The following is a 21,492-nucleotide window of genomic DNA, read 5'->3' on the forward strand; positions in this document are numbered from 1 at the left end:
AGCCATTAGAGCATCCACCAAACCACACTGTGGCACAGTTAGTCAGAATACTCTCGATTGTGCAGCTGTAAATATTCACAAGGATCCCTTAAATTCTTTTTTTAAAAGTAGTTAATTGTTACTTTACAAGAAAGACATGACCTGTTTGCCAAGAAGGCAACATTCTAAACTACGTTTGCAGTCTATGGTGGATTCTGAAGATAGTTTGTTTTGGCTATTCTCCGATGAATGGTTTCTGCCCAAATCAGAGGGTCTTTTGTCCTGTGGATTTTTTAGATTACACATCACATAATATCTTGCAAACTATCTACATGAGATGCCAAAGATTTTATAGAGGAGATGCCCTATTTTCAGGTGTCACAAAAACACATTATTTTCAGGAACATTGCCTTATTCAGGGACAGGATGAAAATTGTTTTACGTTGTTTTACCTTGAGGGGTTGGAACCATATCACACATATCATTCATAATATCTAATACAGACCAAATACTTCTCTACAACTAGTCACCAATAAGTAAACACTAGATCTAAAGGAGATATAATGATTATTTCAAATAGGGACATTAAGTTGTGATGGTAAAGCATTTTACAGTAGAGAAGCGCTTGCTGTTGGAAGGCTGATCAATTACTAGGTCATTAGGTGACATTAAAGTTACAAGAAAGGACAAAACTGAATCCCACTTTCCTAAGCAATTCCCTGGGGGATAGAGTGCTAGAGGGCATTATTAAGCATTCAAGCCAGTACACTTTTAGAGTATTTTAAAGATGAAGTCTTGAAAAGAAGCGATATTAAGCCAAAAAGGGTCACTGAAAATGGTGTATTATGTCATGTATTTATGAAATGTACAGTATAACTGCTGAGCTATTATAGAGCCTTGTGTATGTAACTGTGGCTTCAAGTGAGCCCAATTTAATTTATAACACATTAAAATGTATTTTGTAGCCAAGACGGATTTTACACTTTGATCCTGTTCTCTATTTAAAATCAACCAGCCATATACCGTTGGGCAAAAAAGTATTTAGTCAGCCACCAATTGTGCAAGTTCTCCCACTTAAAAAGATTAGAGAGGCCTGTAATTTTCATCATAGGTACACATCAACTATGTGAGACAAAATGAGGAAAATCACATTGTAGGATTTTTAATGAATTTATTGGTAAATTATGGTGGAAAATAAGTATTTGGTCAATAACAAAAGTTCATCTCAATACTTTGTTATACACCCTTTGTTGGCAATGACAGAGGTCAAATGTTTTCTGTAAGTCATAGGTACACTTCTGTAAGGTGTTCACACACTGTTGCTGGTATTTTGGCCCATTCCTCCATGCAGATCTCCTCTAGAGCAGTTATGTTCTGGGGCCGTCGCTGGGCAACACAGACTTTCAACTCCCTCCAAAGATTTTCTATGGGGTTGAGATCTGGTGACTGGCTAGGCCTCTCCAGGACCTTGAAATGCTTCTTACGAAGCCACTCCTATGTTGCCCGGGCGGTGTGTTTGGGATCATTGTCATGTTAAAAGACCCAGCCACATTTCATCCTCAATGCCCTTGCTGATGGAAGGAGGTTTTCACTCAAAATCTCACGATACATGGCCCCATTCATTCTTTCCTTTACACGGATCAGTCGTCCTGGTCCCTTTGCAGAAAAACAGCCCCAAAGCATGATATTTCCACACCCATGCTTCACAGTATGTATGGTGTTCTTTGGATGCAACTCAGCATTCTTTCTCCTCCAAACACGACAAGTTGAGTTTTTACCAAAAAGTTCTATTTTGGTTTCATCTGACCATATGAAATTCTCCCAATCCTTTTCTGGATGATCCAAATGCTCTCTAGCAAACCTCAGACGGGCCTGGACATGTACTGGCTTAAGCAGGGGGACACGTCTGGCACTGCAGGATTTGAGTCCCTGGTGGCGTAGTGTGTTACTGATGGTAGTCTTCGTTACTTTTGTCAGCACTGAAAGGAACCCAAATGCAGACCGGATGAGTGAAGTGCAAAAATGAGTTTAATATGAGAGGGGAAGATCGGGGAAGGAGAGGGGAAGGAGAGGGCAGGAGCAGGTGCAGGACAGTCGTGGGCAAGCCAAGGGTTCGGTACACGGGCTGGCAGCGGAGGCACAGGCAGGTAGTAGGCAGAGTAGTAGTGGACGGGCAGGAGGTTGGTACACGAGCTGATGATGGTCGTCAGGAAGATTCCTATAGTCACAGGGAGACAAGATAGTTTAGATCAAATAGCAAGGCATATTTCAGGATTTCGTTATGAGCTGTAACACATACGAACGTGAATCAACGATCCGGCAGGGACGGGTCGTCAGGGCTCCTCAGAAATACAGCCGGTGATGAGCCAAGCGGGAACAGGTGTGTGATAGGTAATAAGGAACTGCTGGCACTGGCTCTACTCCAAGGAGTTACGCCACGCCCCCTAATGCGTTTCCCCGACAATCTAGAGATTGACAACTTTGGTCCCAGCTCTCTGCAGGTCATTCATTAGGTCCCCCTGTGTGGTTCTGGGATTTTTGCTCACCGTTCTTGTGATCATTTTGACCCCACGGGGTGAGATCTTGTGTGGAGCCCCGGATTGAGGGAGATTATCAGTGATCTTGTATGTCTTCCATTTTCTTATAATTGCTCCCACAGTTGATTTCTTCACACCAAGCTGCTTACCTATTGCAGATTCAGTCTTCCCAGCCTGGTGCAGGTCTACAATTTTGTTTCTGGTGTCCTTTGACAGCTCTTTGGTCTTTTGGAGTGTGACTGTTTGAGGTTGTGGACAGGTGTCTATTATACTGATAACAAGTTCAAACAGGTGCCATTAATACAGGTAACAAGTGGAGGACAGAGGAGCCTCTTAAATAAGAAGTTACAGGTCTGTGAGAGCCAGATATCTTGCTTGTTTGTAGGTGACCAAATATTTATTTTACAGAGGAATTTACCAATAAATTAATTAAAAATCCTACAATGTGATTTTCTGGAATTTTCTTTCTCATTTTGTCTCTCATAGTTGAAGTGTACATATGATGAAAATGACTGCCCTCTCTCCTCTTTTTAAGTGGGAGAACTTGCACAATTGGTGTCTGACTAAATACTTTTTTGCCCCAATGTAACTGGACATTAGATACATTATATGAGATTTTACTCTTAAGACTTTTTTGCAGGTTTTTTTATTTTGGAATTGGACAACAGAGAGGTCTGCAGCTACCATGTGCTAGGATTATATACAGCTCCTGAAAAAATTAAGAGACCACTGTACCCTTTTCTTTCCTTTAAAAAAAAAGTTTAAAAGAAAGGTTTTGTGTGAGTGACAGAAGGGTTCACATTAAGAGGCCACTGCAAATTGAACGCTTCTGTTCCTCAGTCAAAAACCTTTTTGGAAAGGAAAGAAAAAGTTGCAGTGGCCTCTTAATTTTATCTGGAGCTATATGTACCAGGCCCTATGGGATTATTTACCAGGACCTACGGGATTATGTACCAAGCCCTATGGGAGTGAGTATGAGGCCCTATGGGATTATGTAACAGGCCCTATGGGAGTGAGTATGAGGCCCTATGGGATTATGTAACAGGCCCTATGGGAGTGAATATGAGGCCCTATGGGATTATGTAACAGGCCTTATGGGAGTATGTACAAGGCCATATAGGACTATGTGCAAAGCCCTATGGGATTATGTACCAGGCCCTATGGGATTATGTGCGAGGCCCTATGGGATTATGTGCGTGGCCCTATGGGAGTATGTAGCAGGTCCTGGGATTCCCAACTGCAGCCCTGCCTGGAACAGGCCCTGGATGAAGGTGTTATTTCTGCCAAAATAGTTGTTTTCCCACCTGTGTGTATATGCTGGTACATTATTGTCAAAGTTACAAATTCAACCAAGTATAATAACAAACAACCCTCTTGACAAGTAAGTCATAATTTCAGGGCCAGTCCCTCGAACTGTTCTTCAGAACATGACTCAGTTAGGGGCAGTAAGGAAGTGACCTTGAATCCTAAAACAATAACAACAACCTGTGCAGTTATGAAAATAGTCCAATAGTTTACTACAGATCATAGTATATCTTCAGAGAACAAGACAACATCAGATCACCATCAAATTATTAAACATGTTTGAGAATATGTGTATATTAATTACACATTTAGTAGAACATTGCATCTGTCAGCATGTTATATATTAATTCGTATTTCAATTGAAAATGTGCTGTTAATTACTACAATTTATTACTCATATAATATTTACGTAATAAGATTAGATTCAACTTTATTATCATTGAAGAACAAGTACAAGTGCAGTACAACTAAATGCAGTAGACATTTGGATACATTATTTACACATACAATATAAACATGTAATAGACATTTGGATACATTATTCACTCATACAATATTAACATGTAATAGACATTTGGATACATTATTCACTCATACAATGTTAATATGTAATAGACATTTGGATACATTATTTACTCATACAATATTAACATGTAATTGACATTTGGATATATTATCTAAAGAAATGCAAAACTGTATAATGACAATATTAAAATATATCAGAATACTGATTTATCCATGTGTATGAACTATAAACCAACATAGCAGACAATCTTACTTACATTTTTTACATTAATAATTAACAACTCATATGAGTTTATTTCGCAGAAATTCACTTCCTTGTTCCTCAAATGGTACATTTTTCACTCTCTTCAAGGTAAATCATTTTTGATGACTGGTATAAAAGGGTGACTGAGGTGAAGGTGGTGTTGCCAATCTCTCAGGAGGCAGGTGCTTCTTCAGGTCCTTCTTACTGATAGCGTTCATTTAATACAATTTGACGTTACTGTTTTGTTTCCAATTGCTTTAAAATGCTTGAATATCCAAAATCTCTGTTTCACAAACTACATTTTCCTGAAGCTAGCTTGATAATGAACTCATACTAGTTCTCCCTTTGCAGTTTCCAACGCATGTAAAGATGGGAGATGCTGAGGATGACATTGCTGTCATCGGTATTGGATGCAATTTTCCAGGAGGTAACATTTTGCTTTTCTTTTTCTTTTCTTTTTACAGAAAATACATTTATGAAAAACTGTAAATTGTATTTCAATATGTTAACTTATTACAGGTAATGCAGTGTGTAACAATGGATATTGTGTAATTAATGAACCCTCAACATACAGCTCCGGAAAAAAGGAAGAGACCATGCTGCACCTTTTTCTTTCCATTCCGAAAAAGTCGAAAAGGAAGGTTTTGAGTGAGTAACAAAAGGGTTAAAATGAAGAGACCACTGCAAATTGAACGCTTCTGTTCCTCACTTAAAACTTTCGTTTTCAACTTTTTTGGAAAGGAAAGCAAACGGTTCAATGGTCTCTTAATGTTTTCCGGACTGACAGCCAATCATCTTGACCACAGCAACATATAAAGGGCTAAAAAAAGTACACTTAATTAACAGAATTTAGACTGTATTTTAAACAATTTACCAGTGATAAAAAAAAGGTAAATTGGACATTAATCGTATAGCCAAATGAAGATTCAAGACTAAGTAAGTTCACTGATAAAATGTCTTCAATAACAAATGCACGAATATTTAAGTACTTTTGTTTGATTCTAGAATTTTCTAGTACAGGATCATGTTACAATCGAATTTCACACACAGAGATTATGCCGCTGATGTTACACACATGCATTCACGCTGGTTTTCTGTATTCACTGATCACAGTTTGTTAATACCAAATGATGCCCCACCCAAAACGTAATGGCCAGTTGCACATATATTGGAGAATTTTATATACATTCCGTGTGCATTGGGAAATGTTCAGTTTTACCAAATATTTAGGTAATTTTCTGATTTGCTGTTTTGACTTCAAGGTTCTGCGGTAACAATTGGGAAGTACATAAGATGTTCTATTTTATGCAGGCGACCTCCATGTGATGATCTGTCTATGAAGTCAAGATAACAGTCAGTTTGTATAATTATTTTAATAACAAAAGAATAAAGAGCTTTCGTTTTTATTTAAACGGTAGCATAAAAACAAGCCGCTGAACATAACGGTTTGTACAACTGTATGAAAATGTTCACCAACAAAGGAAAGCTTGGTTGTTTTAAGCCGCCAATAGATGGAGCGACGGTCTGGAAGGATCCACATCGCTTTAGCGGAGGGAGGGGTTCGTCAACAGGGGAGCAGGTCGACCAATGGCAGGCAGCATTGTTCACTCTCCTGTTAGGTCGTTGTCATGGTGAAAGGAGATTGTCAGGGATGGTGTGAGACAGGTGATGAGCGCTAGCTTGTTATCGCCAGACAAAAACCAATGTTGTTGTGACCAGAGGAAGAGCTCATCAACATATGAATATCAAACCCTCACAGACCTGTGTACCTTAAGAGCTGAAGTATAGGGCGATGTACCCAAAAATGCTTCACCTGCCGTCACAGTAACTGTCTGCGTTTTTACAGACAGTAGCAAAAACACCCATGTAGATAATTTGTTTGTTTAAGCCACAAAAATGTATCTGACATTTTTTACCGCATACATTTAAGTTCCGGGGAAGTTCTACAACTTGAAATATAGTTACCAGTCCTGATCAGACAGCTGTTAAAGTAGGCAGAGTCTCTGTCTGAAATTAAAGAGGGGAAAAATAAAATCTATCAACTTTTTCATGTCGCTGAAAAAAATGTTGCTTGTAAATAACTTGGTCCCAAAGCGCATGTAGGAATAGGAACCAAAATAATTGGATTAACCGGAACGATATGCCAACTTGATGACATTAAACACATTCAGTATAAAGGAGCAAGAGAGTAAAGTGATAGTGATTCACCTTTCTAGATAACTAGTTAACTGTAAATCACTGATCAAAACTGTCAAGGCATTGCATTGTGGGATTATTGACGTGCTGTACGCTGCCTGCTGTTACATACCTGGCTACCTGCCAAACCTTTTCGTATTTACTTAATATAAACTAATTATTAAACTTCTACTTTAAGAGTTTACCAATGCAATATTTTTTATTTGTTGACCGGTTGGTTGACCTCTTACACAACTTTTCTACATCGGGACTCTTTTTGGACATAATTATCGGAACTACTCACCCCTGAACCCCTGAAGTACCATTAACATACCTTATCACAGTAATTGTTGTAGCTACAACACAGAGGATAACTATCGTCTTCATATAAAGATAGCAGAATTAGAGGCTCGGCTTCAGACGCAAATGTCAGGCAAGGATTATGTTAGTGTAGAAATGAGAAAAACTGCATCTCAAGAGTTGCTTATTTCCATCTTCGAAACATTGCAAAAATCTGAAACTTTCTATCAAAAACCGATGCAGAAAAACCAATCCATGCCTTAGTTAATTCTAGACATGATTACTGCAATGCTCTACTTTCTGGTGACCCTGACAAATCAATAAATGAACTTCAATTAGTCCTGCACACGGCTGCTAGAATCCTAACTAGAACAAAAAATAAATAAAACATTACTCCTGTACTAGCCTCTTTACACTGGCTGCCTGTTAGGGTTAGGGCTGATTTTAAGGTTTTATTGTTAACCTATAAATCAATACATGGACTTGCTCCTACTTACCTCGCTGAAATGATCCAGCCATACATACCTACATGTAACCTACGATCGCAGGATACAGGCCTTTTAATTGTACCTAGAAATTCTAAACAAACAGCCAGAAAGAGGGCCTTTTCTCATAGACCTCCACTACTGTGGAATGATCTGCCAATTAAGCTTAGAAATGCAAACTCAGTGCAAACTTTGTCTTCTAAAGACTCATCTCTACAGCACGGTTTATGATTAGGTGTAGCCTGGCCCGATGGCGTGAAGGTGACCAGAAGGCTTGATACTGTCCACCCTTGCTGTCTTGCCAGGTGGGCTCTCATCGCCACTGGGATGCCCTCCCTCCAATGCCTTTCGAGGGAGGAGTCCCTGGCTTGTTGTTGACTCTCTATTGCGCACTTGTGTAATTGGGCTGTACTCTGCTGGCAATACTCGGCCCTCATACAGGGTGGTTGCGGTTTGGTTGATGCTTGGCAATGTGGGTGGATTGATTTCCTGCCTGTTGGGCCCTGTCCGGGGCCTCCCCCAGATAGGGCCACAGTGTTGCCGGATCCCCCTGTCTCAGTCCCAAGGTCTTACGCTGCTATACTACTGTGCTGGGGGAGTAGGGTCATTTATCCTTCTCCATTAAGTTCTCCTTCTCCACTATAAATCGTTGTTGATATGAGGAATGCGTTTTCTGAATTTTCCCAGTCTCCTCCCATTTTGAACTTAGGAGGACAGGAGGTCCTGGCTCACACCTGCGGAGTACCAGGCTTGAAAGACCCGTTCCTGTCCCTGTCCAAAGTCATCCTGGTTGTGTTGCAGATCAAGACGATACCTGACGATTTCAGCTGCCACTGTGCTGACACCTCCCCCTTCCCTGTGTTGTCCCTTTCTTTGTCCATCTGGTCATGCTTCTGACCTGGTCTAAGTTTAAATAGACTCTGGACTCAGCCCACATGCATTAATTAATTATTACAATTGGACTCTTAATATCTCACCTGGCACACCCCTCTGAGCCTGGGTCCTCTCTAGGTTTCTTCCTAAATTTTGGCCTTCTTAGGGAGTTTTTCGTAGTCACTGAAATTCAACACTACTGTTGTTTAATTTAAGGCCGGGTGTTTTGTAAAAGCACTTTGTGACAACTGCTGTGTAAAAAGGGCTTTATAAATACATTTGATTGATTGATTGATGATTAATAAATAGGTATCTCAATACTGATACCCATATATTTGACTACCAAGCAAACTACATTCATAATTTGTTTAGTAAAGAATGCAGAACCATAACATTTTTTTAAATATATAAAATATTTTTTGAATCCTTTTTGATGTATTTTACATATTACTGGCTAGGCCCACTATGTAAAGTACCTAAAATGCTGATCCAATTCAAAGGCAGTTATGTATTTTAAAGACTTGATTATATACTGTAAATAACTCAATAAGCAGAGGTTAGCCTAGATTGTTTCATTATCTGTATGATAATTATAATTCATTTAACTGGTTCATTTCCTGAATTGGTAAAGTACAAAATCATTTATATCAGGCTCTAATGTAAATAAATGTTGGGGTTTGAATACTTTCCAAAGGCCCTGTAAGCATTAAATCTGTTGTTATTTCTAAATGATAAAAGCAATGTATACACTTCAACTTAATAATTGGTTGATTTAAAATCCAAATTTTGAGAATAGAGAGAAAAAAGACATGTCATGAAGGCCATTATAGTTCATTATATGGATTATAGAACAACTTTTGTTAAGTAGCCAACTATTTTCCAATAACTTGCTAACTTTAGTAATGAAACATTTACTTTGTGTCCACACAGGGGAAGGGCTTGACAATTTCTGGAAGGTTCTGCTGGAGGGGAAGAACTGTGCAGTACCGATCCCAAATGAGAGGTTTGACTGTTCCCAGTGGTACGACCCTGATAACAACAAAGTGGGAAAATCATGCACAGATAAGGCAGCGCTCATTGATGGGTAAGCAAGTAAATAACAGTTACTTAATTCAGTTAAATTGAGTCCTTAATTTCCTCCTAGAAATAAATTAAAATTGAAATAAAAACTGCCTCTTGACCTTTAACAGGCTGTCATAAGAAATTAGTCAAAATAACATTCCTTATAATTTTCACAGGTTCAATGAGTTTGATCACAAGTTCTTTGGCATCACTGAGTCTGAGGTGGAACAAATGGACCCACAGCAGAAATACCTTCTTCAGTGTACATATAGAGCTCTGGAAAATGCTGGGATTCCAATGGAAAAGGCCAGTGGAACCAGAACAGGGGTGTATTTGGGTAAGTTGAACAATATCATCTGACATACAGTTATCTGCTTTTACAACGTGTACTGATGTAAAACAATATCAAATGTAATAATATTTTATAACAACATTACTTTAATTGAATATGAATTCAAATCATAAAACACTAAATAACACATCCAGCTTAAACGCAGGGAGTACAGATTCAATTTGTGTCAGTGTTCAGTAGTTCAGGTACCCTTTTGTTCAACTTTTTGGGGGACAGAATCTGTTCAGGTTATGTGTTTTGCTGACAAATCCTTTGAGCCTCCTAAGGAGGAGGAAGCATTATCGTACTTTACTCACTACTGTGTGTGGATATTTGTGTATCATGTTATTTCCTTAGTGACATCGACAAAGTGAAATGCAAAGCTCTTGATTAAACTATACAGCCCTGTCAGTGTACATGGTGGGGGGGCTCTCTATTTCCTCTAGGCATGTTTGTGGGGCAAATTTGTTCATCATTACTAGAGAGACAAGCGTACACGTTTCCAGGCCTGTACATCAAACAGGGCAGCTGGCACACAAGCTACAAATGACATGCTTATTACAGGGCCACCTATAGACCAATCAGTACCATCGGAGCAATAAATCTTTTTGCCGGACAGCATAATCACCAACAAGAGGAAATTTCTCAGACTGATTGACTAATTGACTAAACATTGTTAAATAGCATAGTGGTTAGTGACACAGTCTGCCACACAGTAGACCAGGTATAGAACATAACAAATTAGGATTAGTTGAGGATAAACTAAAACTTCAGTAAACTACAAGCTTCAGAAGCTACATATAGTACGCCAAAAGTAAAACAGTTTATGGTTCTGTTGCGATGGACAAACTGCAACCGATGTGTCTAACATCATTAATCACTTAGATTTATAAATCACTTAAATTCATCATGAATGTTATTCATAAATATGTTAGACTATATGTCTTGAAGCAAGCTGCACTCTCACCCAGGAAGAGCAGTTTAGAGGGAGGGCAACAAAATATATTTATCTACCCCAACTTATCCACTTGATAGAACTTTGTGAAGAAATAAACTAAAACTTACTATATATATAAAGTTGATTTTCCAATGAAAAAGCAGTATAGATAGTATTTTTCCCACCATGATGTTCTTAGAGTTATAGAATATTAGTATGTTACACCACAAAACGCTACGGCGTGGTCAGAGCAGTCACTACACACATTGTGTGTTCACCACCCGCTGAGTCTATGCTATTGCATAGTTCAATCACTTCTACTCGTGGCCCGGCCGAACTAGGCTTGCCTAGTTTATCTTTATTGTTTTGCAATTCAAAAAGTTGCTATAAAATGTATCAAAAGATGTTTTTGGGACCAATATCAAAATAAATCACAATTCATATCATCAACATGGTAATCTCCAGATTGTTTTCTGTCTAAAGCTGCAAAGCTGTTGAACCTGTGTGGCTAACTAGGAAGGCTACTGGAAGTAGCATTCAGATATTTTTTATTTCATATTGATAAGACTGCAGAAGGCCATCTCATTCTGTGAGTGATACACAACTACAGACACACTTTGCTCTCAAATGTACGCTGGTGTGTAGATCCCCTGTTGAAATCTTTAAACCCCATTTTTTAAAATCTAAAGTGCAGGAATACAGATCCAATAATTAAACAGTAATCACACTCCAGATACTTTATTCACTGTACAATACTACAATAATTAAACAGCAATCCCACTCCAGATACTTTATTCACTGTACAATACTGTCATTATTAAACAGTAATCACACTCCAGATACTTTATTCACTGTACAATACTACAATTATTAATTCCTCTTGCAGATATTGATTTAGCTTTGATGTAATATTATTAAGCAATTATAATAGCCAGAGTACCCTGTTCTCTACATCAGCAGAGAGTAGAGAATGCATAAAGTAGAGAATTTAAAACCTAAGCAGAATGTGAATAGAAAATTCTCCAGGTCTCTTGATCCAGTGGTGTAAAGTTTGAAAATCTAGACAATCTGAACACTACCAAAGTCAAAATTCTTACTTTTCTGTCATTGTTGAAGGTTACCAATGCTTCAGTTTCTAAAATGAATTAATTATGACATTATTCTTTTCAACTAGCTTATTATTGGTCTGTTTTCTTTAAGGGTTAATGAACAGAGATTATGAGCAATTGACTGGAGGTATCAGCCCAAATATATTAAACCACTGGACAGGCACGGGACTAGCTATGAGTATAGCAGCCAACCGCATCTCCTACGTCTTCAACTTCACTGGACCCTCAGTGTCCATCGACAGCGCCTGCTCTTCATCCCTGGTTGCACTTCACTTCGCTTGTCAAGCCATCAGACAAGGTTGGTAATGCATCGTATTTACAAGGTTGGTAATGCATCGTATTTACAAGGTTGGTAATGCATCGTATTTACATTACCAGTGCATGGGACATTCTGTCAATCCATGTCTTGAATGTTCCCTGAGGAAGGGTATGAGGTACAACACGCCAAGGGACACAATTTTAATTCTCTACGAGCTTCATTCAAATATTCTAAGGCCAAAGAGGTGTCGAGTCTGCTCGAACAGCATAGGCACCTGCCGGTGTTGTACTTCGTTCCCTTCCTCGGCCATGGCATCACGCTGCCTCCATCGTGTTTCACAGATGGTGTGGTATGCATCGGATCCTGAGCCATTCCAAGCCTTCTCCATATTTCTTTCCTGGTACAGGTTGATGTTAGTTTAATCTGTCAAAAGAATTCTGTTCCAGAACTGGGCTGGCTTTTTTAGATGTTTTTTTGCCAAAGTCTAATCTGGCCTTTCTGTTCTTGAGGCATAAATGGTTTGCACCTTGTGGTGAACCCTCTGTATTTGCTCACTTGAAGTCTTCACTTTATGGTAGACTTGGATAATGATATTCCTAAACCCTGGAGTGTTCTTCACTTGGCTGGATGTGGTGTAGGGGTGTTTCTTTATCATGGGAAGGATCCAACGATCATCCACACCTGTTGGCTTCCATGGACGTCCAGGCCTTTTTGTGTTGCAGAGCTCACCAGTGCGTTCTTTTTTTTTCAGAATGTACCTAACTGTTGATTTGGCCACTCCTAATGTTCCGGGTATTGCTATGATGGATTGCTTTTTCATTTTGTATTCTAATTTCATTTTGACCTGTTTTACTTGCATTGTGAGCTCCTTTGAGTGCATGTTGTGGGTTAAAATTCCAAAAGCAAATGCCACACCTGGAATCCACTTCAGACCTTTTACCTGCTTAAATTATGAAGAAATAATGAAGAAATAGCCCACACCTGTCAATGGAACAGCTTTTAAGTCAACGGTCAATTACTTTTGGTGCCTTGAAAAAGCGGGGGCTACATATTAAAGAGCTGTAATTTCTTAACCCTTCCTCCAGTTTGGATGTGAATACCCTGAAATAAAAGCTGAGAGACTGCACTTTAAGCCCATATTTATTATTTAACTGTAACTTTAATATTTGTGTTAGTGTCCAATTATTTCTGGACTTAACTGTATATGAATTATAATAAGATACAAATACATTTTATACATATATATAATTCATATATTGGATGATATAATATACAGAATATTTTACATTCCTTAATTTATCAGGTGATTGCGAGATGGCTCTCTGTGGGGGTGTGAGCTGTATCATACAGCCAACTGTCTTTGTGGCTCTCAGCATGGCAAAGATGATTTCGCCTGAAGGCACCAGCAAGCCTTTCTCCAGCAGAGCAGATGGCTATGGCAGAGGAGAGGGTTGTGGGATTGTTCTGCTGAAGCCACTGAAAAAAGTAAATATTTTACATTTAAATTTGAAGAAATCATTAATTTTGCAACAATCTTATACGCAGCCATTGAACCATAACCCACTTCCTGTTTACTTGGAATATAAATATGAGTATTGCCTGAAAGTGGGGAGGGGGCAGTTCTTTGAAAGGCTTACAAGTTTTCTCCAAGACTACGTGTGATATTTAACAGTAATTATTAATTACACAGGCTCTCAAAGAAAATGACAATATTTGGGGCATCATCAAAAAAACTGCGGTAAACCAAGATGGCCACACAGTCAGTCCAATAACCAAGCCGTCCATGGTCCAGCAAGAGGATCTTCTGCGCAGAATCTATACAGATTCAGACCTGTCCGCTGTCCAGTACATAGAGGCTCATGGGACTGGAACTCCAGTGGGGGACCCCATAGAAGCTGGCAGCATCTCCAAAGTAATTGCCAAAGCCAGACCTCCAGGTTTAGAGACACTCTGCATCGGCTCTGTGAAAGGCAACATCGGTCACACAGAATCTGCAGCTGGAGTGGCAGGGCTCATCAAGGTACTCCTAATGATGAAGCATGAAACCATTGTCCCTTCACTCTTCTATTCTGAGGACAGTGCCAGTATTGATGCTAAAGCCTTAAATATTAAGGTTCCCACAAAAGCAGAAAAGTGGGTCAATTCTGTTGAAAGGGTTGCAGGGATAAATAACTTTGGTTTTGGAGGAACAAATGCTCATGTTATTGTCAAACAACACAAGCACTCACATGTTTCTGAAAAGAATGGCAGGAAATCACACAAGTATTTTGTACTCTCTGCAAGTTCTGAAAAGTCAATTATTATGACGATGGAGCACACAATTGAACAGATAGACAAAGACGACAAAGTAGATCTGGAAGCTCTTGCATACACTTCCGCTTGTAAGAGAACTCACTTAAAACACAAATACAAGAAGGCTTTCAGAACTTCCTCTCTGGTGGATCTAAAGGATCAACTCAAGTCTGCCCTGAGTAAAACTCCCATCCCCTCATTTTCAGATCCAAGATTAATATTTATATTTTGTGGTAATGGGGTAACTTACCATGGCATGTGCAAGCAACTATTGAAAAATGAGCCTGTGTTCAGAGAGAAGATCAGGGAGGTTGAGGTGCTCTTCCAAAAGTTCAATAACATGAGTATCATAGACAGACTTGAGAGTGAGTCTGAGAGTAAGGACTTTTCTAAACCAGATGTTGTCCAGCCCCTACTCTTTGCCATCCAGATTGGCATTGCCAGTCTTTTCAAGCACTGGGGAATCAAACCTGATGCCATTATAGGTCACTCTGTTGGAGAAGTGGCTGCTGCCCACTGTTCAGGTCTCTTGTCTCTTGAGGATGCAGTGAAGGTGATCTACTTTCGAAGTATTCTGCAGAGTACGGTCACAGGAGGAAAAATGCTTGTGGTCAGTAACATGGCAGTGACAGAGGTCTTAAGCCTCCTTTCCTCCTTTTCAAATGAGATTTGTCTGGCAGCGTTCAACAGTCCACACTCCTGTACCCTCTCTGGTGATGCAGAGGCTATAGACAATTTCCATCAAAAGCTAAATAGCTCAGTCAAGATTAAGAATCTGTTCCTTCATGTCCTAAATGTCCCTGCTGCATACCACAGCCAGATGATGGATCCCATCCTATCTCAAATTGAAGGGAGTATTGGCTCTTTACAGGTCAATGATGTTGAAACAGAATTGTTCTCAACAGTGACAGGTAAAGAGGCAGAGCAGACAGACTTTTGCACAGGCAAATACTGGGCCAAGAACATTCGAGAGCCAGTTTCATTTGAACAGGCAGTGAGATCAGCAACCAAGGGAAAGACGAATGTGGTGTTTGTGGAGATAAGCCCTAGAAGGGCCCTACAAAGGAACATCCTGGAGACTCTGGGAAATGAGACACAAGTGCTCACCTCAGTGCAGCAAGATAAAGACCATGAGACAATGTTGAACACTGTGTCCAAGCTGTTTGAGTTGGGGGTTCAGATAAACTGGGAAACGTTCTACAGAGGACGAGAGACTCCAACAACATCATTTCCTGTTTATCAGTTTGATTCCACCAAGAAAGATGTTATCATTCCTGCATCACGGATGAACAGAGTGCAAACTCATCCTGTGCTAACCCAGACAGGAAGTGAGGGCAATAGCTTCAGCTGTGATCTGTTTTCTGACTCAGTATCATACTTGCATGAGCATAAACACAATGGTGTTGCCATTGTCCCTGGTGCCTTCTATATTGAGTTGGGTTTGTCAGCTTTCATGCTAAATGTTAAACCAAAGGTGCCACTCAACAAAGTGCAAATCAGCATCAGCTTTCTAAGTCCATTTGTCTTTTCCAAAAATGCACCAGAGATGAAAGTGCAACTTCAACTATCAGAGAATGAAACACACATTGAGATACACTCTAACTCCTCAACCTATGCATCAGGGACAATAGTGTGTAATCCAGAACTGCAAGTTGAAGAGCAACACATTTCGCTAAGTGCTATCTCCAAACGATGCCAGTCAGTGGTGAGTTCTGTGGAGTTTTACAACATGGGTCATGGTGGGTTTCAGTATGGCCCTGTTTTCCAAAACAAGAGTGATGTGCACTATGGTGTAGAGTTCAGGGAGGCTTTTTCAGTTGTCACTGTTCCTGAAGAGTTGCTGTCTCAGTTACATGATTACTGCATTCACCCTGTAGTTCTGGATTTCCTGATGCAACTTGCTCCTGTTACTGTATCACAAGGGTTTTCTTCCATGCCTGGGTTTCCAGCCAAAATAGGCAGCCTGACTGTCTTTGAACCTCTGCAACAGGAAATGATTGTCTATGTGAAAGCAATTGATGTAGGAGTCCACCACTTTGAAGTATGTGGTTGCTTTACAGACAAGGAGGGGAAAGTGTTAGTTGAGCTTAAGAATGTGATGGTCAAGAACCTTGAGAGTCGTTCTCATATTGTTGAGGAATACTTCTTCCACAATGACTTCAAGGTGGTTTCTGAGGACATTAAGTCCTTTCAGGCACCAACAGCCATAGTTTTCTCTGACCAGGAAAGTTTTTCCAAAGCCATTCAGCAACACTTGTGCTCAAAGTCTAGATTTATTTCCTTTGCATGTGCCAAAGAATTCTTAATCCATGGGAATCCCACACTTTTGGCCAACCTTAACATCTCAAATATCAAGAAAAACATTCAAGAAGTCTTGTTTGTCTGGGGCGAGGAAGACCTCACAGCACTCAATACTGAGAATGTCCTGGAGAATATGTTAAACTGTTGTGAGATTTTCCGTCAAATAGTCCTGGAACTAAGGGCACGTCATTTTTCAAACTCTATACGAGTAGTAACCTACAGGTCAGCAGAAAACACAGTGGACCGCATCAACCCAGGATTTGTCCTCTCAGGCATGATAAAAGCATGTGCTGCAGAAATGCCAGATCTTTCCTTCCAGCTGATTGACATCAGTTCTGTCTCTTCACAGGACATCAGAGCTTTGTCTCAGGTCTTAATGTCATACCCTTGTAGCAAATACCAGGAGTTGGTTGTGAAAGATGGTCTGATTTTTAAATCTGAAATTGTACATACTTCAATGGAAACTATTGAGAGCTCTGAGGGAAATGTTTACTCTTCAGTGTCTGAGCCATGTATCTTTCAAACGGCTGATCCCTACAGAATAACTAACCTGTCTGCCATTAGCTGTGAAGTTGAGAAAAAATACATTCCTGAGAAATCAGTTGAGATTCAGCTCAGTAAGATTTGTGTTCATTCTTCAGATTTCTACCCTGTTAGCGTCTCCGATCTCAACTTTGGTCAGACAATGTTCTGGAACAAACATACATCTCAGAACCACCAGCTTTTGGCCCTTGACTTTAGTGGCACTGTCACAGCTGTAGGGAAAGTGGTGAGGAAACTGAAAGTGGGAGACCGTGTAGTCTCATGTTATCCTGTTCCTGCATCATCTGTGATCATGATTCCTGAAGGAGCCTGCTACAAAACAAAAAGGCTCCCATTCCTCAAAAAGGCTCCATGTGTTTCCTACTTTGTGCTGGCATGGGAAATTCTACACAGAGCGTTACCAAGAGTCAAACAACAGAGAACTTTGGGCATTGTCTCCTCTTTTCCAAATTCTGGTCTAGTAAAGGTCTTAACCCAAACAGCTAATCAATTAGGATGGAATATCATCATTGGGTCACAGTCCAAAGGGCTGTTTACAAATGCTGATAAAATGGATGCACTTGTCGTCCTACCACCGTTTGACGGTTCATTGTTGGCAAAAGCAGGTAATTTCCCTGGTGTCGAACACATCATCCTTGTTTGTGACTCCCAAACCCAAGGCTTGCTAACAAAGAGTGTTTTCCAAAGTGTGAAGGATACTGTTCAAATGCAAACCCTTCACATGTCCAGCATCATACAAAAGGGATCACTCATTGCCCAGAAACCACATATTTACCGTTGGATCAAGTCCTTGCATTTGGACAGGAAATCATTTGTTCTGGAAAGTTCTACCTTTCAGGCATCAGAATGCATCAGCGTTCTGCCTGTTGAGAAATCTGAATCATACTTCAGTTTACAGACCCTGCCTATTTTGGTAATAGGAAAAGAAGATACCAAAGATGCAATATCAAACATTCCTTTGCCGCCTAAACCAAACAGGCTTTTCCAAAAGAACTCTGTGTACATTGTCACAGGTGGTCTCACTGGGCTGGGGTTTGAGACTGTGAAGTTCATTTCTCAGAAAGGGGGAGGGTACATAACCATTCTCTCCAGAAGAAACCCTGCACCAGACATACAACAGGAGATCAGCAATCTGGAGAAAAATTACTGTGTCCATATCACATGTATGGGATGTGATGTCTCTGTCTCTGATCAGGTACTCAGAGTAATTAATCACATTGGCCAGAAATTTCCCTCTTGTCCAATCAAAGGGGTTTTCCACAGTGCTGTTGTCCTGCATGATGGCCTGTTGGAAACTCTTGACAGATCTCATTATGAGAAAGTGCTGAAGCCCAAAGTGAATGGGGCTCTGAATCTGCACAATGCAACCAAGCACTGTAAGTTAGATTACTTTGTGTGCTACTCCTCTGTTGCATCTTTTATTGGCAATGGCTCACAGTCAAACTATGCAGCAGCCAATTCATTCTTGGACATATTCTGCCATTATAGACGAAGAAATGGACTTGCTGCGCAGTCCATCAACTGGGGGGCTTTGAATCTTGGTCTCCTTCTGAACAAGGATAATGTCCAAAGGTTACTTGAGGCAAAGGGATTGATGGTTATGGATGTTACAGAGATTCACGAAAGTCTGGAACAATGCCTAAAGATGAACAGACCCCAACAGGCTGTTTGCAAGTTTAACTTCAAAAACATGACAAACAATGTGATGGCTCAAAATTCAGCAATGACCATTCGAATGACTTCATTAGTTATGGAGGCGATGCGAAAAGCCCAACTGAAAGAGACCCGTGTGGGACATAATACCACTTCCTCCTCACCAAGTGAATATGCAAGATCTGTACTCAGCGAAACCATCGGTGTTGACAAGATGGAGTTGAAGAACGATTCTTCTCTTTCTGCCTTAGGCTTTGACTCAATGCTAGCCATGACCCTGCAGAACCTCATCTTTCAGGAGAGGGGTTTGAATGTGCCACTGGTTAAATTGCTGGACCCAAACAGCACAGTTTCTACATTGATAACAATCCTGAAGGAGGGCACTGAGGGTGAATCTCAAAAAAATTACCAAAAAGAGGACATGGAAGCTACAAGACTTTAGACCTTTTTCCATCTTAACAAACACAGCTTCAAGAGGGCGATGTGTGCCATCATGGTGGCAAAAACACCACTATGCTATCATGGTAACCAATAGTTAGTGATATAATGAGTAACGTTAAATCTGATTAGAGCTAGTCAGGGAGAAACCTTTAGTTTTTCTCACTGTTTTCTGAATTTAAACTGTTCATTACCAGCGAGAAAACTCCAGTAAAGTAACATTCAATAAAGTGTTCAGCTTGAGAGACCCATATGCACTAGCACCCTGTAAATAGATGGACAAACCTAACAAAATTATGAAACGCACTTTCAGCTTGTTAACAATATGAATAAATAATTATTTATAAGGCTGTTTTCGTTGATGATTGTCATTTTTGGACGCTGTCTGTTAAAGATTAGCTGCTACTTTACGTTTAGCTTTTGAACAATGGGGCCTGGCTATCGGCTATCTGTCGGCTATATTTATTTCAGTATAACAAGTGCCTACATGTTAAGGATTACTAAATCATTACCAAGAATATTCAAAATATCTGTTTTTCTGGTTGTTATTTACAGGCTGGTTGTTTTTATTAGCCTCAAGGGCAATGCATAGGCTGGCCTGAAGTGACATAAAAATATATATTTTATATAAAACACATATATATATATATATATGAACAGATCAATGCTGATTCTCCCATCATATTTACATATTTGATCAAAGAATGATTTCAGAAATTACACATATGTAGGTTCTTAATTTGGTAACCATGATGCGTGAGTGTTTTAAAAAGCTCATAACACTTATATATCTATTACAATAAAACATTTTAAACTGAAATTGCTGTAACATGGAGATTACTAATAATATTAATCACAAAATAACTTTCCTGAATTTTGTTCCCTGTTGCTGCATGATTTGGTTAAGTGACAAACTGATCAAATGAAGATCTCCTTGTCTTATGAAAAGTTTGGAACAATGACATTCAACTGCAATAAGCTTCAGCATTATCTGTCTGAAACTTTACATGGCATTGTAACAGTTAATTATTTTGTTTATTATCCCTATATATGTACACATGTTTGCTAAATGTGTTTTGGATTATTTTGTAATATTCATGTTTTGTATAGAACATGATTTGCTTCTGTGCTGTTGGATGCTAACAGTATTGAAATTGCATCTGTATAGACATGTTTATCTGCGCTGCATTTCATTTTATCTTTGTAAACAAATCTATAATAAAGTGCAAATTTACTTTAAATCAGTTTTTACCTTTTTTATATTGGATATAAATTTCTTTGCTTAAGACATATCTTTGGGATTTGTACAGTGAACCATTTTGACAATAAGGTAATACAGCCTATCAAATGAGGAAAAGTACTTATAAAGGCCTCATGTTATAAAGGCCTTAATTGACTTGTCTCCCAACATCATATTACAAAAGTCTGCCTTTTTTTCTCAATTGGTTGTACACAATAAAAACAAACATTGCAGCTTAAACATACTATAGTTAATACTTTTTAATCTTACTCCATTAAGTTACAAAAAGTATTGGGATGAATGCCAGTTAAAATAGATAAAATTAAGTAATGTTTTTAACTGACTGTCTATACAGATACGAAAAAAATTAAGCTTTCAAGTTGCAGTGGTCTCTTAATTTTAACCCTTCTGTTCCTCAATCAGTACCTTCATTTTCAAATTTCTTGATAAGGAAAGAAAAAGGTGCAGCGGTCTCAAAATGTTTTCCGGAACTGTATCTGTGTTATGTAACCCTAGGGAAGTTCATCCATTTTCACATGTGGTCTTACTTTCACTATTTATTTGCTTGTAGTTTTCTTCAAAGTCTGCAGAGTTGAATGGTGAAGTCTACCCCCTGAAGTGCTGCTCTCTACATCATCCTAACTGACAAATACAACGATCATCTGCAGCTTTTAAACTGTGAATTTGGTGGAAAGCCGCAAAGCAGTAGGTCAGATCTACCTCCCCTCCTCTTGACCAACCTAGTACACATCTTCAGTAGCATGTGGTATGGCTGACATCAAAGTCGGATTCACTCAAATAGAAGCGTTGATGAATCCCAAATACACCATAAGCATGAAAGAGAGCTCCAACATCCAGAATGACAAATTGTGAACCTTTTTTATCATCACCGATCCCAGCAACA

The 21,492-nt window shown here is 39.4% G+C and overlaps 1 protein-coding gene across 1 annotated transcript; it reads left to right on the top strand.

Annotated features, from left to right (window-relative positions):
• Positions 1-4,762: 4,762 nt before the first annotated feature.
• On the top strand, positions 4,763-21,395 carry LOC105019609 (putative inactive phenolphthiocerol synthesis polyketide synthase type I Pks15). Its single transcript, XM_013139710.2, has 7 exons — positions 4,763-4,784; positions 4,942-5,017; positions 9,354-9,507; positions 9,662-9,822; positions 11,954-12,160; positions 13,425-13,606; positions 21,160-21,395. The coding sequence occupies exons 2-7, from the start codon at positions 4,960-4,962 to the stop codon at positions 21,232-21,234; spliced, it is 837 nt and encodes a 278-aa protein (XP_012995164.2). The 5' UTR covers positions 4,763-4,784; positions 4,942-4,959; the 3' UTR covers positions 21,235-21,395.
• The last annotated feature ends 97 nt before the right edge of the window (positions 21,396-21,492 follow it).

Source organism: Esox lucius, chromosome 21 (assembly GCF_011004845.1).
Source record: "Esox lucius isolate fEsoLuc1 chromosome 21, fEsoLuc1.pri, whole genome shotgun sequence".
NCBI classification, from domain to species: domain Eukaryota; kingdom Metazoa; phylum Chordata; class Actinopteri; order Esociformes; family Esocidae; genus Esox; species Esox lucius.

Excerpts from the sequence above, each read along its gene's own strand:
- LOC105019609 (XM_013139710.2), top strand. The coding sequence starts at position 4,960 with ATGGGAGATGCTGAGGATGACATTGCTGTCATCGGTATTGGATGCAAT. Across the intron at positions 9,508-9,661 it reads AAGGCAGCGCTCATTGATGG|GTTCAATGAGTTTGATCACA; the intron begins GTAAGCAAGTAA and ends TAATTTTCACAG. Across the intron at positions 9,823-11,953 it reads CAGAACAGGGGTGTATTTGG|GGTTAATGAACAGAGATTAT; the intron begins GTAAGTTGAACA and ends GTTTTCTTTAAG.